At 38.4% G+C, this 15783-nt stretch overlaps 4 protein-coding genes across 6 annotated transcripts in view; 2 read left to right on the top strand and 2 right to left on the bottom strand.

Annotated features, from left to right (window-relative positions):
* Positions 2989–8480, bottom strand: LOC104706407 (protein PLASTID MOVEMENT IMPAIRED 1-RELATED 1-like). 2 transcript variants are annotated; one of them, XM_010422600.2, is made up of 4 exons: positions 8330–8480; positions 5145–7578; positions 4481–5028; positions 2989–3731 (listed from the first exon to the last, which is right to left on the bottom strand). In XM_010422600.2, exons 2-4 carry the CDS (start codon positions 7559–7561, stop codon positions 3196–3198), a joined length of 3501 nt encoding a protein of 1166 aa, XP_010420902.1. In that variant the 5' UTR covers positions 7562–7578; positions 8330–8480; the 3' UTR covers positions 2989–3195. The 2 variants fall into 2 exon arrangements, with proteins under 2 accessions (XP_010420902.1, XP_010420903.1); XM_010422601.2 differs by lacking the exon at positions 2989–3731 and having other exon boundaries at positions 3815–5028.
* LOC104706405 (ribosomal RNA processing protein 1 homolog) lies at positions 9084–10938 on the top strand. Its single transcript, XM_010422598.1, has one exon. The coding sequence runs from the start codon at positions 9174–9176 to the stop codon at positions 10782–10784; it is 1611 nt and encodes a 536-aa protein (XP_010420900.1). The 5' UTR covers positions 9084–9173; the 3' UTR covers positions 10785–10938.
* LOC104706406 (protein trichome birefringence-like 5) lies at positions 11036–13821 on the bottom strand. Its single transcript, XM_010422599.2, has 5 exons — positions 13131–13821; positions 12511–12703; positions 12011–12204; positions 11596–11754; positions 11036–11408 (listed from the first exon to the last, which is right to left on the bottom strand). Exons 1-5 carry the CDS (start codon positions 13742–13744, stop codon positions 11087–11089), a joined length of 1482 nt encoding a protein of 493 aa, XP_010420901.1. The 5' UTR covers positions 13745–13821; the 3' UTR covers positions 11036–11086.
* LOC104706404 overlaps positions 15224–15783 on the top strand; it is a 2912-nt gene continuing 2352 nt past the window's right edge. The window contains exons 1-2 of one of the 2 annotated variants that reach the window (XR_002032971.1): positions 15224–15440; positions 15596–15717. The gene's annotated coding sequence lies outside the window, so the exon portion shown is untranslated. The remainder of the gene's footprint in view (positions 15441–15595; positions 15718–15783) is intronic. The other variant, XR_002032967.1, reaches the window with a different exon arrangement.

Genomic DNA, 15783 nt, shown 5'->3' with positions numbered 1-15783 from the left:
AAATTTGATTTGGTTTTTAATGTTTTAATAAATATACCCTTTTTCTCGTTGTAGAGAGAGTTGTCCACTTCAACACAGAGTCGTTTCCAGCCGGGGCAAAACCAAGCTCCGGCGGTTGTAACAATCTTCAAGCCACGTCTAGATGTCAACATTCTCATTGAGAAAACGGCACTTTTAGTTTCCCAGGAGGGGTTGGAGTTTGAGAGGCTGGTCAGGGACTGTAATGTGGGTGATACAAGATTCGGCTTCTTGAGGAGCTCACACCCTTGTCACGCAATTTACCAGCAGAAGCTATCTGAATACCGTGAGTGTGTAGGTCATCCACTACCCGATCATAGGCCTCCTCCATCCAAGGGTAGGATGAAGCCTCCAGGACCTCGCTCTATTGATATGATTACACCTCCTGAAGGGACGACGCTCAAGGAACTTGGTGTCATGAAGCTCACAGCGCAGTTTGTGGCGCGGTATGGGTTGTATTTTTCGTCCAAATTGATGAAGGACCCTCGATTTGAGTTTATGTGGAAAAGTGATGATCCTAGGAGCCTTTGTTATCCCAGCTTGTTTTTGTGTATGCCCGAGTATTTATGCATTGCCAAGAGATGACCAAGAATGGTGCCTTAATGGAGACTGTCCTTGACGGTTTTCTCGAGCTTCTTCGATTTCAAAAGCGAGATCCATACTCTTGGGATGCTTTGGTGTTTGGTTTTGACTATTTCTCTCACATGGAGTGTGATGATGAGTCTGATGAGGAACCTGATGAGGAACCAGAGCCAAGGAGACAAAAGTTGGACATGTCGGACCTGATTCTTGCCGCCGGTAAATTATTTTTGCTGTCTTTTTTTTCTTCTAATTTATTTCTGACTTGAGCTGTATCTAAATTATACATTTTTAGGTGAGGAGATCGATCCCTATTCGAGAAAATAAAGAGAAGTTAAGTGGAAAAGAAAGCTTGGCACTTGAAAGAAGAGCAACTGGTGGTGACTTCACTTGCACAGAGCAGCACTGTCTTTGTTTGGGAGATTGCGGAATTGCTTTTCAAACTGCCAAACCCTTTCTTCTTTTTATTTTGTAAGCTCTAAACACTAATGAATTTATTGTTCTCATTTTTATAATATTTACACATAATTGTCATTGAAGGATTAAGAAATATTCTTTTACAATTAATTAAAAAATCTAACATTTCAATTTTAAAATTTATTTTAATAATTTTATAACATATTTAATTATTAAACTATAAAATCATTAAATCTAAAATGTTTTCAAAACCGGAATTTATTCACCTATTAAAAAAAATTGATTACTATTCCCATATTTAAAGTTTCCAAAGTAAAATTATCACAATAATCATTATTATAGGAAATTGATCTAAACATATTCTCACGGGTTTTACACAAACAAATTTTAGATCCTAAAAAATAACTTTACTCATAGCTTTAATTTTATCTGCATAGATTTATCTCGCATATAGTGCGGGTTGTTAGCTAGTTAATCTTAAAACATATTTGTTTTATGTGATTCCCATCTTCTGTCTCTGTTGTCGTCGTAAAACTCTATCTCTCTATCTCTCTTGTATTGAATTTGACATAACTTAGCGTACATTATCCTACATTATTTTTACTTGATTTTGTGGAACGTTCCCACCTAATCTAGTGGGAGACCGAGTGATTGTACCTGTTCGTACCAACTGGTGGAACTAACTTCCATCATACCAATATTTTCATTATAATGTTAAGAATTATTCATCATTCACAAATTATACATCCTATTCAATAAGAGAACTCGATTTGTTTTGAATGAAAGCTTATGTAATAACAACAACAATAAAGATTTCACTACTTTTAACACACAAATCTATATATACATTTTTTAATTACATTTTTGGTTCTACCCTTTTATTTATACTTATTTAAAAACTTATTTACAAAATTAATCCCTATAAAATTTTCAAAATAGCATTACTTCAGATTTTGTTTCCTAAATATTTTACATTCCATTCTAACTAAAATCAATATGGAAATAAAAACAATGATATATTTAATCATATCTTCTATTGGGTATTGAAGATTTTTTTATCTCTGAATCCTTTGCAAACAAATAAAACAACAATTTGATTCCTATTTTATTTTTCAAAACCTATGAGCTTTGATTCTTAACATAAGAAAAACTCCGATAAAATTTCTTTAAATATTATAATTAATATATATAAAATTAATAAAATTTTAAAATATTACGAACATGGAAAATTAAAAAAATTAAAATACTATATAATATGGTTATGTTGGAACTAATAAAGTATCATTAAATTTGTGTTAACACGGGTTAAATCCTTATTTTATTATTTGTCAACACTATTAATATTAGAATATTTGATATAGAAAATTAAGTTGATTTAAATAAGATTGGATAAAATAATTAAATTATTTAGGAAAAATGTGACTTAATCACAGCGTATAAATAACTTATTCTGTATTAGATACCTTATTTTTTGTCATAATAATTAAAATCAAAATAAAATCTGAAACACTAAACAAAACAAACAAAATATAACAAACAAATGGTCATGAAGTATATTGCGGGTTAAAAATTATTATAAACATGTAACCGTACAAACAATCGAAAAATTTAGTTATTTCTCTATTTGTAAAATATCCAATATTTAACAAACAAAAACAATATAAAATATAAACAATTTATATGTACACAGTATATGGCGGGTTAAAATCTAGTTGTCTTGAAATTCTTAACATATCTGACCACTCCACACATGCAAACAAATCTTCGGTTTGTTACACAAACCTATATAGACGACTATCATACAGCAGCATACATGATAGATTGCCATATCAACCATATTGACATAAAGTTTTACTTAGAAATCTTATTGTAACCCTGAGGTTTGATCTTCTGCTAAGCCGTCGGAAACTCCTCCCTGTTTTGATGGAACACATAACTCTTGCCCTATATGTCGAGCATTATGGCAAGAACATAAATCTAAACTATTGGTAATTTGTTCCATTGATCTCTTAACTGTACCACAAACAGGGATTAGTTTGATCCGCAAAACCTAAACTAGACACACATAATATTAAAACAGATGCAACAATTGAAGTGAATCTACAACATCCACCACACCACATAACATACTTTTGCTTAGCATCAATAAACACAAAGCAGATACATGCTACTTCTTTAATTTCATTTTGGCATTATCACATTCGGATTTCGCACGTGTGTGTTCAACTTTCCCATTTTCCCAAGCTCTTTCCATTTAGACCCAGAACCAGAGACACTCCACAACTTGTCACCAGCCTTCGTGAAACCCGGTTTTGGTTTTATAAGAGGAAGCTTGCTGTTCCCTTTCCCCATTCCATTAGCCATCAACCACCTTGAACCAGACTGTACCTGCTGCAGCTGACTCGTGATTCCCCATGGCTTTTTATCGGTCTCGCTCTTCATACCAGTAAGGTGTACCTCTGAGATTCTGTACTGAGGGATCCCTTGTTCCTCCATCGTTTTCTCTTCTTTGATTGCACCACTTGCCTCCGCTTCCTCATCCTCTTCATCCGTTTTCCTCAGCTCTGAAACTGTGCTGTAGATTTTGGGCTTTGGAGGGACGAACAATCTCTCAACTTGGATAAGAGAAAGCATAGGAGCTCCTACTGGCTCATAGTTCCTTAGTGGATCTCGGAGCTGGACCATTAGTGCTACGGTGAAGGTATTCCCCAGTAAACCACATTTCCTTCCCTTTTTCCCCTTTCTTTTCTCNGATCTCTTAACTGTACCACAAACAGGGATTAGTTTGATCCGCAAAACCTAAACTAGACACACATAATATTAAAACAGATGCAACAATTGAAGTGAATCTACAACATCCACCACACCACATAACATACTTTTGCTTAGCATCAATAAACACAAAGCAGATACATGCTACTTCTTTAATTTCATTTTGGCATTATCACATTCGGATTTCGCACGTGTGTGTTCAACTTTCCCATTTTCCCAAGCTCTTTCCATTTAGACCCAGAACCAGAGACACTCCACAACTTGTCACCAGCCTTCGTGAAACCCGGTTTTGGTTTTATAAGAGGAAGCTTGCTGTTCCCTTTCCCCATTCCATTAGCCATCAACCACCTTGAACCAGACTGTACCTGCTGCAGCTGACTCGTGATTCCCCATGGCTTTTTATCGGTCTCGCTCTTCATACCAGTAAGGTGTACCTCTGAGATTCTGTACTGAGGGATCCCTTGTTCCTCCATCGTTTTCTCTTCTTTGACTGCACCACTTGCCTCCGCTTCCTCATCCTCTTCATCCGTTTTCCTCAGCTCTGAAACTGTGCTGTAGATTTTGGGCTTTGGAGGGACGAACAATCTCTCAACTTGGATAAGAGAAAGCATAGGAGCTCCTACTGGCTCATAGTTCCTTAGTGGATCTCGGAGCTGGACCATTAGTGCTACGGTGAAGGTATTCCCCAGTAAACCACATTTCCTTCCCTTTTTCCCCTTTCTTTTCTCACCTTTTGATCCTTTACGGATAAAGTTTAGTGGGTTAGCATGATGGGCAGCCAAAATTTTGGAAGTTCGCTCATTTATTTCGTCTTCGTCACCAATGTCCCCTGAATCTAACTTCATCCACTCATCAAGAGTCAAGGAGAGTCCCATTAAACCATCATCATCGTCCCCATCATTTTTTACGTTCAGAAGCTGTAACCCGGCAGCACCTTCTAGACCAACGCACCCACTTTTCCCCTGGAAAGCTGAGATATCTCCAATAGATTGTGCAGTGATGTCTGAGGGTGCATCCTCATCTGACATTCCTGATTGTATTCTCAATCCTTCCAAAGAAAGTGCTTCAATCTGATCCATAGCCAAAGGAGCAAGATCTTCAAGTGACACATACTCCGAGTCAGAGTTATTGTTACCAGAGCTTGAACCAAACTTTTTTGGCTTAGCTGCGAATGATGTTCGTTTTTCACCTCCCCTCACAAAACAAGCTGTATCATCAGATTCATGCTCTGATATATGATCCCTGCATTGAGAAGATAAACCAAATACATTCAACTAGTAAGAAAAGCTGTGTTAAGCACAATTTTCATGTAAACCTTTCATGAAATCAAAACGAGTGATGATAAGATTGATGCAAACCTGTCCCCACCGTCAATTGCAGGTGAAGTTTCCCACAACACCTCTTCCATGGTTTTCCCTGTTATATCGTCCAAAGGCATTACTTTATTTGCCTGCATCGAGAGCTTCTCAATTCCAGCAGTGGCTAGTTTCTGAAGAATCTCCATGATACCAGAGCCCATCTCAGCAGGCACCACCACTGGAGTTGACACTTGCATGATCAAGCTGCCTCCAGCTTTGGAATTCCTGAACAGTAAGGGATTCATTGACCGCAAGAATCCTCCATTCTTTGTCTGCACAACTGGACCCAGGCCATCTCCAAGAGGAGGCAAATCAAATGGCTCTTTCACTGGAAAATCAGCTGGATGAAACGCATTATGACCATTGTGAGGCGGAGAGTTCTGAAATGTGTTTTCATTCATACCCCACTCACGCATCAGCGATTCCGTTTCCAAGCCTTCCAACATTTTGGCCCTGGGTTCGCTAACTCTTGCTTGAGATTCCAATTGGTACTCTTCTTCTATATCATGAACGAGGGATGCCAGATCAAAACCTTCTTCAAAATCCGATTCATACTCTTTCGAGAAGTTCTCATCAAATTCCATTTGGGGATCATCAGCTTCGATACTAAAATCAAACAGAGAACCGGCAGCTAGGGTTTCCATTTCAAATTCTCTTAACAGGCGCTCCCTTGGGGACTCAGGTTCAGTCTCAGAACTTAGACCAAAAGGGCTGTGTTCGATACCTAGCATGTCTAAGAACTCACTTGCCACAGATTCAGCCACATCTCTCGAACTTGATGGTGCTGGTTCCTTAATTGGTGTTAGAAAACATGTATCTCCGTCTCCATGATTTTCTTGATCTTCTTCGTCTTCTGACGCCGTTGCTTCCAACATTTCTACACTTTTCAAAGCTGATTCAAGATCTTTCATTATCATTTCTTTCAAGTCTCTCTCACCGTTTATTACCTCTTCAGCATCTTGAGTAACAACACTTTCCGCGTCCTTTAGAGAATCTTTGTTCCCCTCTTCTGGAAGGACATTTTCTGTACCACTCTCAACACCTTCTTCACCACTAGCAATAGTAGCTTCAACAGGTTTCATTAATTCCTCAAAAGGAACATCCGTTTCATTACCATTTACCAAGGGCTCTTCTGGAGACAAATTTTTTGTACCAACTTCGTCACTTCCAGCAGTAGGAACTTCACCAGCTTTTTTTGTGTCTTCAAAAGGGGTATCAGTTTCATTACCTTTTACCAAGGACTTTTCCCAAGGAAAATTTTCTGTACCAACTTCGTCACTTTGAGCAGTAGGAACTTCGTCAGCTTTCTTTATTTCCTCAAACGGAACACCAGCTTCATTCCAGGCCACCAGAGGCTTGCTTTGAAGTGCATTTGCATCTTCTTTGTCACGAGACACTGACTCAAAAGGTTCAATGTGTTTAGTGACAACATCAAATTCGAACTGAGAATCAGTTACTGGACCCATCTTCTCCTCATCCAATTTCTGATACAAAATGTTTACAGAATCGACCAGGTCAGATTTTGCAGCGGGCAAAACTTCATGAAGATCTTTAATTTCCTCCATATTCTGGGATGTAGAATGCGCGTCTTTGTTAACAATACCATGATCATAACGCCGAGACGTGGACATTCCATTCCCTAGACTAGACTTTGCAGTAATCGTTCTTGCCAACCCTGTGTTATTACTAGTTTGTTGTACATTTGAAGAACTGCGTAAAATTTGACTGCTACCTGATGAAGCAGGATTACGAGTATCCCCAACAACAGTGTACCCAAAACTCATGGTTAGAGTAGCACCACTAGCCTTTCCAGTCAACTGATATGTTGTTGACCAATTACCCGAGCTTTTATCATCCTGCAACTCCTCAAGTGTGAGAGGAAGCAACTTAGTGAGATCCATTCGATGTTTTCCGAAGTCAACCTCAGGAGATCCAACCAGAGAGACATACAACAAGAAATGCTTAGCTTCATACTTAGCTGAGTGATGAGGTCCGCTTCTGCTTCCGTAAACCGAGCACGTATGTGTCATCTTGTCCTTGAACTCAGCTCTTCCGTTGGAAACTTTAGCAGGACGAGTGCTTAAAGATTCATCACGACGTTTCCAGTGCACAGTGAGAGAAAGATCCTGGAATATAGGGGGTAAACCTTCAATGGAAAGGACTTGGGCAGAGAAACAACAATTGAACCGGCGATTTCGGACATGAGAGAGTGCTCTGAGAGGCCAGTTCCAAAACGATTTCTTCTCCTTGTGAGTGTCAGCCAAGTGGCTACGATTCAAAGGTTTTGTTGGAGCCTTGTTAGGACTAGAAACTGAACCCCTAGGATTCTTATTCACATACAGAGCTTCGCTTATTGACTCAACCTCCTTCAACAATTTCTGGCCACTAGAAGATTCCTCACTGTTAACTTTACTCATCTTGTACTTTGAAAAACCTGAAATTTGCAGAATTTTTTTCTGTCAGGTCAGGATCAGAGAAGCAAATAGGAGCAGTGTTAACCTGTTATGGACAGGGATAAAAGAACAGAAGAAAGTGGTAACGTGGCCAGCATATGCAACATGTGGGATTGCCATACATACGGCCTAATATGAGCTCACAATCACATAGACATTGACAGCTAAACCCAATTAAGTTGTCTAAGTACACGACTACTTTATTGAAAAGAATAATTGGATACTAAATTTGAAACCCTAAAGCAAGAAAACTTGGGATCAAAAGATATGATTCAAACTCACCCTCTCTATTTCTGAAACGAGCCTACGCCTTAAAATGGAGAAGAAATGACACAATTTAGCACCAAACAGAGAGAATAGGAGCCGTCCTCTGACTCCTTTCTCACATATAATTCTACTGTAGCTTTTTGGCTTGTACACAATCAATTGAGAGAAGGAAGACACAGATATGTAAGTTTTGCTACAAGCTCTCGATGAGGTCTAATGACTTAAAAAAACTCTAGCCACAAATATCACGCCATAACATTTGCAATTCTCATGGATTTGACAAGCTACCTTAAAATTTCTGATTACAATACGAAATTTTACTCTCAGTGCTATGTGAGATAGATCCAATTCCAACAAACGATCGGAGCTAATTTGGCTAATAGAACCAAGCAACCCAACATCACTGAATTGACGCGACAAAAAAGAAAAAACCAACGAAAGAAGGATTGAAGAAATAGAACTCACTGGGCGTGAAAGGGAGAGTAAAGAAAAGTCGTCTCCGTCGAAGCTTCGAAGAAGAGAAGAATGGGATGGGAGGGGAGCGTCAGAGACGATGACGAAGAACACAAAGAAGGAAAGACACCTTTGTTTTATTCCATTTTTCTCTCTTTTTTTTTTTTTTTTTTTACATTTCTTCTTTCCTTTGTCTTTTTAAATTCAATTGAACTTTTCAAATATTTTTTTTTGGAGTACCTTATTCTCTTTACTATTTCGTATATTTGGCCTTCAAATATTATTTTAGTGATGTATAACCCTCGTGCTTATTACACCTTTGAATTTGAATTTAATGTCCCAATCAATTATATCTCAGATCCAATCTAAAATAAACCATTTATTTAAAAAATGTTTTTTTTTCACATCAAAATTTGATATATATATAGATATATTTATTTATTTACTAAATAAGTTATTGATGAATAGCAGAAAAATATATGGAATATTTAATTACTAATTTTATGCAATGTCATTTTCTTTTTATGCCATGAGAATATTTTGAAAAAAGATTTTTCCTTTTAAAATAAGTTCGTTTTTCAAAAATTTGAAAATAAGATCTACAATTTAAGGGAAGAAAAAAAACAATAGCTACTTTCCAAAGAATTTTAATTTTCATAAAATTTAACCTACGGAATGATTTGGAGATCAAAGAAAAACAATTCTAAAGATGAGGGGTTAAAATGTAAAAAAAAACAAACAAAATGAAAGAAACAAAAAAGCTAAACCCTAACCCTTATTACGTCCTCTTCTTCTTCTTCTTCAACTTCCCCCACCCCAGAATCTGCCGTCACCTCCCCAGAGTTCGATAGCAGTAATGGTGAAACGCAACCGAGTTGTGCAGGCAGAGCAATCATTACCCATTGAAGAAGACTGTAAATCGCTGATAAAAAAGCTTGCTTCTTGTAAACAAACCATCCGCGACAGATCCTTACGAACCGTTCTTGGTACTTGGCTCCCTGAACAAACCGAAATCTCCGATGAAGACATGAAGAAGCTATGGCAAGGAATCTTCTACTGCATCTGGCATGCCGATAAGTCTCTTTACCAATCAGAACTCATCGATCGTCTCTCCTCTGCTCTTCATTCCCTTCCTCTTCCTTTGTCTCTCCATTACTTCACCGTCTTCTTGTTCACCATGCGTCGTGAGTGGTCACGCATTGATCGCCTCAGGTTAGATAAGTTCTACCTCTTGATTCGAAGGTTTTTGAATGGGTTCTTCTCTCTGCTTGATAGCAACTCGTGGGATTTGGAATTAACTCGTCGTTTGATGAGTGTTTTGTTCGATGGTACGTTTCTTGCTGGTGATAAGTTTCAAGGGAATGGTGTTAACTATCATATAGCTTCTGCTTTTGTTGAGGAGCTTAGACCGTTTCTTCCACTAAAGAGGGAGGTTTTGGAACTCCTTATTGCTCCTTTTGTTAAGATTTTGGGTGTTGTTAATGATAAGATCTTGGTTGGGAAGATTAAGAGTAATTTGTTTGATGAGTTACTGAAGATGGGGAAGAAGCTGTTGTTAATTAAAAAATCTGGGAGTGATGAAGTGCCTGAGGATGATGATGTAGTGGTTTTGGGATCTATTGCTTTGTCTATGGAGTTTGCAAAGAGGTTTTATGAGATGGGTTCTTCTCCGGATTGCCATCAGGGTAGTAGGAAAGCTATATTTGCTATTCACAAGGAGTTCTTGCAGTTGGAGAAGGATATGTCGTGTTCCGGTATCGAAGTTTCTATCACAGAAGTTTCTCGTCCTGGTAACGATGAAGTGCCTGAGTTGGTTCCCGTGTCTGAGTCTGAATCAAATGCTGTTTCTAAGTCTAAGAAGATTGTTGCAAATGGGTCTTCTTCGAAGAAAAAGGGTTTGAAGAAATGTTCTTCAAAGACTAAAAAATGCAGTGCCAAGGAGGATGCTGTTATGGATGATGATGTTATCGATCTTGGTAAGAAAGATGAAGCTTTTGATGAAACTATGATATCGGATCTTCGACAGGAGTTTGAGAAGATTGCATCTGAAATGAGTCCGTCAAAATGTGAGGTTGCAAGTGTCTGTGAAGTAGCAGAACCTGTGTCAATAACCAAAAAGTCCAAGAAGAGGAAAAGAGAGAACAAAGGGGAAGTGCAAGAAGATACTACTGTTGTTAACAGAGATGCAGCAGAGACAAGCTTAGCCGGCCCGAGCAGTGAGAAGAGCTCAAAGAGAGTAAGATTCGCAATGAAGAACAATTTGGTGTGGAAACCTCATTGCCCTCTACCTCCACAAGATTTGAGGTTGCCTCCGTCTGCTACTCCCAGAGGAAGTGCTCTGAAGAAAGGAATCCCGGCTGGCCCAGTGAGGGAGTTGGCTTCCAGGAGGACGAAGAAGAAAGCGAAACCCGCTGCACGTAGAGGAGTGAAGACGATCAAGAGTTTGAAGAAGAAGATGTCACCATGAAAATGGAGTGTCGAGTCATCATTGGTTGCTTTGCTGCTAGTTTTTCTTTAAATTTTTGTTATAGTTTCAACTTTCAATACGTCTTTGAGATTTTGTTGGCTGATTTGAGAATTATGAAAAAAATATTTTCCATTAAAAACTGAAAATCTCGTCCTATATCCGTTTGTTCACACCTCTACATAGAAGTACAAAAAAACTACTTTTCGTGATAAAATACACAAAATTTTGATGTCACTGCTAACAACAGTGACGACTGAATGTGGTTGAAGGAGCAAAGACGACTGAATTGGTCATTTGTTCTCCTAATGTGGTTGAAGGAGCAAAGACGCGTATATAAGATTGTTCCAAACATCGGGAACTCCTGGCAGACACCAGTGGCTGCAATCCTGTCGCTTTGTTGACACTTTTTTACCTTCTGTGTTGGTCTTACCATAGATTGATGGATGTCCGTCTTTGCGGAAATTAGTCAGCTTTGTCACGTTTAGGAGAATCACAGGAATCTGCATCTCCTTTATGGCTTCCTCGACTATTTTCATTTTCAAAGGATAGGAATCCAGGATTGAACCTTTCTTTACCGGTTCTACCTCCCCATTGCATGACCCTCCCGAGTCCCACTCACCTCCCCTGTTCAAGTCAAGACACAGAATACGCTGAAGAACTTAACTCTTCTGTAAGAAAACCGCAACAAGAGTGCATGCGGGTGACTTATAAAACAAACCAAAACAAATCTGAACCTAAGAGCTAAAACCGAAATGAACTAGTTTGTTACTAATAAAAGATTTCGGGAGGTAAATAAAAGATCAGGGATTACCGAAAATGGGCAGAGGAGTATCCGCGGTAAAATACAAGCTGCTTTTTGGGATTCACATTCTGGTCAATCCATTTTGCCCAAGTCTTCAACGACCTTCTGTATGCTTCAGTCGCATCGAATTTCGGGTAGATGTAATCACCTTCTTTGTAGTAGTTTTTCCTGCACTAGTTATTATTCACCATGTCATATACCATTTATGGCTCGTCCTTCTCTAGAGAGGTGTCATGAAACAAAAGTACAATGGGATGCACCAGTAAAATCAAGCTTTTAGATGAGAAATTCAGAAACTATAATGGATACTACAGCTGAAAATAAATTTACCCTACATCTCGAGTTTGGTATTTGGAAATTCTCTGATTAAGTCAACATTTGTGAAGAATTGTGATAAAGCAAGCAGGAACGGGAAGAACCATACCCTCTGGCGGTCTTTCCATGAACCCACCAATGTCCAGTGTTAAAGACAAGGATGTCAGCTCGCTTCCATTTAGCATGTGACTTGTCAATGCGATCAATCGAAAGGGTCGGATTAGTGTTTCCTTGAGCATTTGCTCTAACTCCTTCCCTTACAAGAAAATGTGACCTCACAAACGCTACTGTGCAATTGAAATCCTGTCAGACATTATAACACATCTTAACCCCAATTTAACCAATAGAAAAAAGATGCACACAAATGGATACTGTCTCAAACAAAAATATGTCAATTAATGCAACAAAAATTAACGGTCACAAAAAGGGGTCCTGGGAGTTCTAATAAACTCCAGAGGATCCATATTAAAAGAACAGTATATTGGGGTTACTTCAATCGTAACTCTGTTGCCTATTCCAGCACCAAATTACAAGCAGTGTAGATCACCAGAATACCAGTGAACATTCAATCGAAAAAACAGGCAACAATGAGCAGAAGAGTGGACTTACTTCAAACTTGAAGACAAAGTAGCCTCTCCCCTTTGTTATATTATGGCCATAAACCTCGTACATTCTACTCTTATCGGATAAACCTTCTCGGAGAACGCAAAGCATTGATTCAAACTGGTTACGGTTCATAGAATCTCCAACCAACAACAAACTTTTACCTCGTAGCTTCACCAAGAAGTCTGTAGCATTAAACCTATGATTGGAAAGTCAATAAAAAAAGGGGATAAATACATTCTATGCACAAACAGAAATTGTACATGAGGTGTTTCTGCTATCTAAAGTGTGACAGCATGTATGATCAAGGACTAAGCATTCATTATTGCTCTTTTTGTATAAGGAGAAAGCAGAAGCCACGATTACTGAACAGTGAACACACAGGAATCCCCCATTAAAGTTGTATGTAGAGTTACAATATTCGCATTTAAGAGAGCTTATATGTTCAAATAACCTTAGCTTCACAATCAGCTAATAGGACAATTCAACTCATGAACACAACCAGCACAAAGCTACATGGCAGTCCCTAACTTACATTTCAATCGTAAGATTCGACAACAATCATGAACAATGTAATGTGAAAAATTAGAAACTTTAATGCTGGTCAATTCGAAAAGCTATTATACCGTGGGAGATCACAACCGTCAGGCTTCCATCTCCAATTGAGATAGCCAGAATCACGCCTCCCATTCCTCTGGCAATCAAAAGCTTCGTCAACATAAGGACACGATCCAGGCTGATACAATGGATACTCAGCATCGTCCTTAACCCATGATCCCCTATACAAATCACAGCCTCTCATCTTCTCAACCACCGCCTGGTCTACAGATTCAACTTTGTCTTCGACGCGAGATTCTCCTCCTCCTTCTTCTTCTTCTTCTTCCGGCTCAGTTTTCGTCGAATCTTCCACATCTTTCAGTTTCAGCTCAGTCTCTACCGCGACGTCATCGCCGCGGCGTGAATCGCCTTCCCCCTTTGGATTTGTTTCCACGGTGACGTTAACATCGGTAGCATCGTGTTCGTGAGGCTCGATTTGAGGGAGGAGGGGCGTGGGACGGGGTGGATCGGCGGCGGAGAGAGGGATGTCGGCGGCGTGGTAAGGTTGGAGAGAAGGTTCGAGAGTGCGTCTAGTGAAGAGGAAGACGCTGCATAGGAAGATAACGATGAAGAGTGAAGTTGTGACAGTGTAGGAGACAATGGTGCGAGGGAAGCTAGGGAAAGAAGAAGAAGAAGTCGACATTGTGAAGTGAAGCTACCACCATCGGAGTGGAGCTAGAGAGCTACGCGCTACTCACCCGTCAGATGCGACTTCTCGAGCGTTCAATGTTTTTTTTTTTTTTAATTATTAACTTTAAAAAAAAAACTATGTTATTAAGGTCAATATTCCAAATAAATGCACTTATATTCCTGCTAAATCAGGTAATTTTTAAAAAAATTCGAGTATTTTCATATATTCATACTAAATTGGACAATAAGTGAATGAATGTATCAAAGTAAGCAATCACTAACCTAAAATGTGAAATCACAATTGTGGGAATATGCTACTTTCACACATGTTATCTAAGATCTTATGGTTTATGATTATTATTATTTTTTTTTTTTGAGGCAAAAAATGATTAGAAGATTAGGTTAAAACACGCAAAAAAAAGGCAACAACCTGATAACAAAACATATTTGGATATTAAACTCATCAAAATCACTAATAGAAAGTTTAAGAAAATCTACAACATAAGTACTCAAAGGTGTTAAGTGTGTGTTAGCTTAAAAAGACTAAAAATATAATGGGCTGGAAAACAGATTACTCTCTTTTTAGCTTGATGATATTCATACACCAATTAGCTGAATTAATGCAAAAAAACTTATATTATTGGCTTAGAAATTAGAATAGGGACTATGGATTTTAAATCATTAGTGGAAAAAAAAGAATTTTATATGATTACTAGTGAAAGAAAAAAGAATTTTAAATGGTTACTTGGTAATAATAGTGTGACAAATCTGCTGAATCTGATTTTTAAATTTATGATACGATATTGTAAATTACTAGATTATATGATGTAACACCACCAAGTATCATAAATCTCCCCCAGTGCTCTTCATCCTGTGCCGCCTTGTGCCAAAACTTGCTCACAAAAGAACACCTTGCCAAAGTTGAACAATTCGCACATTGTTTGCCCATTAACTTAATTTTCATCAGAATCCTCCACAACTTCCACTTTTGACTTTCCTGAAAAAATATCTCAAACAGTCGTCAAAACAAAAGAATCTAAGTGATGAAGAAAAGCTAACCAATGTGTTCAAACATTTGTCTCTGCCTTCCGGGATTGTTCTTTCCATCTCAGGTTTAGAACGAGTGTTTGTGTCGTCACTGCTCAGAGAACAAACACTGTCTCCTTCGTCCTCTTCCACTTCAATGAATTCACTAGTCCCTTCTGCTGCAACTTTCTCAGCCTTTTCTCGTGCCCCTGCAGCTGCCCTTTCACGTGCTTTGGCAAGACCTTTTTTGGCTCTTTGAACCGCTGCTCTTTCTGCACGCTCACGGACATCAGAAGCCTTCCTAACAGCAGCTCTCTGAACTTTTGCATGAGCTTCAACAGCTGCTCTTTCACGTGCTTTCCTTCTAGCCCACTTTACTGTTTCTCTTGCCAACACTCTTTCACGTGCTTCCCTTCTAGCCCAGTTTAGGGATGTTTATATTACATGAAGATTCATAATATATAGTTCAGGAATCTTTATATTTATCTCTAATATATTATTTACATTTATATATATCTTAAAATAGGAAACTAAATCTCTATATAAGAGAATGCATATTGTATCATTGCAATCATGAGAGTCTAATACAATTCTTCCTCTAACACATTATATGCTCGAGATCTGTGAATGGGATCTTCTCAACGGAGGACCTACTAAGGAAGAAGGTGGGTGACCTGACCTGGGTAAACTAACTAAATAGTTTGTTTTTACATGTAATTACGTAAAATTTCAGTAGTACGGATGGTAAATTCTCCACTGTTGACCTCCCCATACCCGAGTTCGAACCCAATATGACAAATTAATATTTTTTCCCTGTAATTGACTTTTTTCTGTGTAGGCGTTGTTTTGAAGAATGCAAGAATTGTTAAGAAGGGGACAAGTAAAGCGAATGTAGCAAGCGGGAGTGTGGTCGAGACACTTGTTATTCTGTCTTCCAATATTGTTCAGATCATTGCACAAGTGTGTTCTCTTCTTTCTCGTCCATCATTAACTTGTTTTTTCTTTGAGCTGCATTTTTTTTTTTTT

This window comes from Camelina sativa, chromosome 8 (assembly GCF_000633955.1).
Source record: "Camelina sativa cultivar DH55 chromosome 8, Cs, whole genome shotgun sequence".
Taxonomy (NCBI): domain Eukaryota; kingdom Viridiplantae; phylum Streptophyta; class Magnoliopsida; order Brassicales; family Brassicaceae; genus Camelina; species Camelina sativa.
The sequence above is the reverse complement of the archived record's forward strand: the minus strand, read 5'-3'. Positions and strand labels throughout refer to the sequence as shown.

Coding starts and splice junctions, on each gene's coding strand:
- LOC104706407 (XM_010422600.2), bottom strand. CDS start 7,561: ATGAGTAAAGTTAACAGTGAGGAATCTTCTAGTGGCCAGAAATTGTTG. Junction 5,029..5,144: donor GCAATTGACGGTGGGGACAG/GTTTGCATCAAT, acceptor TTCTCAATGCAG/GGATCATATATCAGAGCATG. Junction 3,732..4,480: donor GAAAAAGGGAAGGAAATGTG/GTTTACTGGGGA, acceptor GAAGGAAATGTG/GTTTACTGGGGAATACCTTC.
- LOC104706405 (XM_010422598.1), top strand. CDS start 9,174: ATGGTGAAACGCAACCGAGTTGTGCAGGCAGAGCAATCATTACCCATT.
- LOC104706406 (XM_010422599.2), bottom strand. CDS start 13,744: ATGTCGACTTCTTCTTCTTCTTTCCCTAGCTTCCCTCGCACCATTGTC. Junction 12,704..13,130: donor GACGGTTGTGATCTCCCACG/GTATAATAGCTT, acceptor TTCCAATCATAG/GTTTAATGCTACAGACTTCT. Junction 12,205..12,510: donor ACTTTGTCTTCAAGTTTGAA/GTAAGTCCACTC, acceptor AATGTCTGACAG/GATTTCAATTGCACAGTAGC.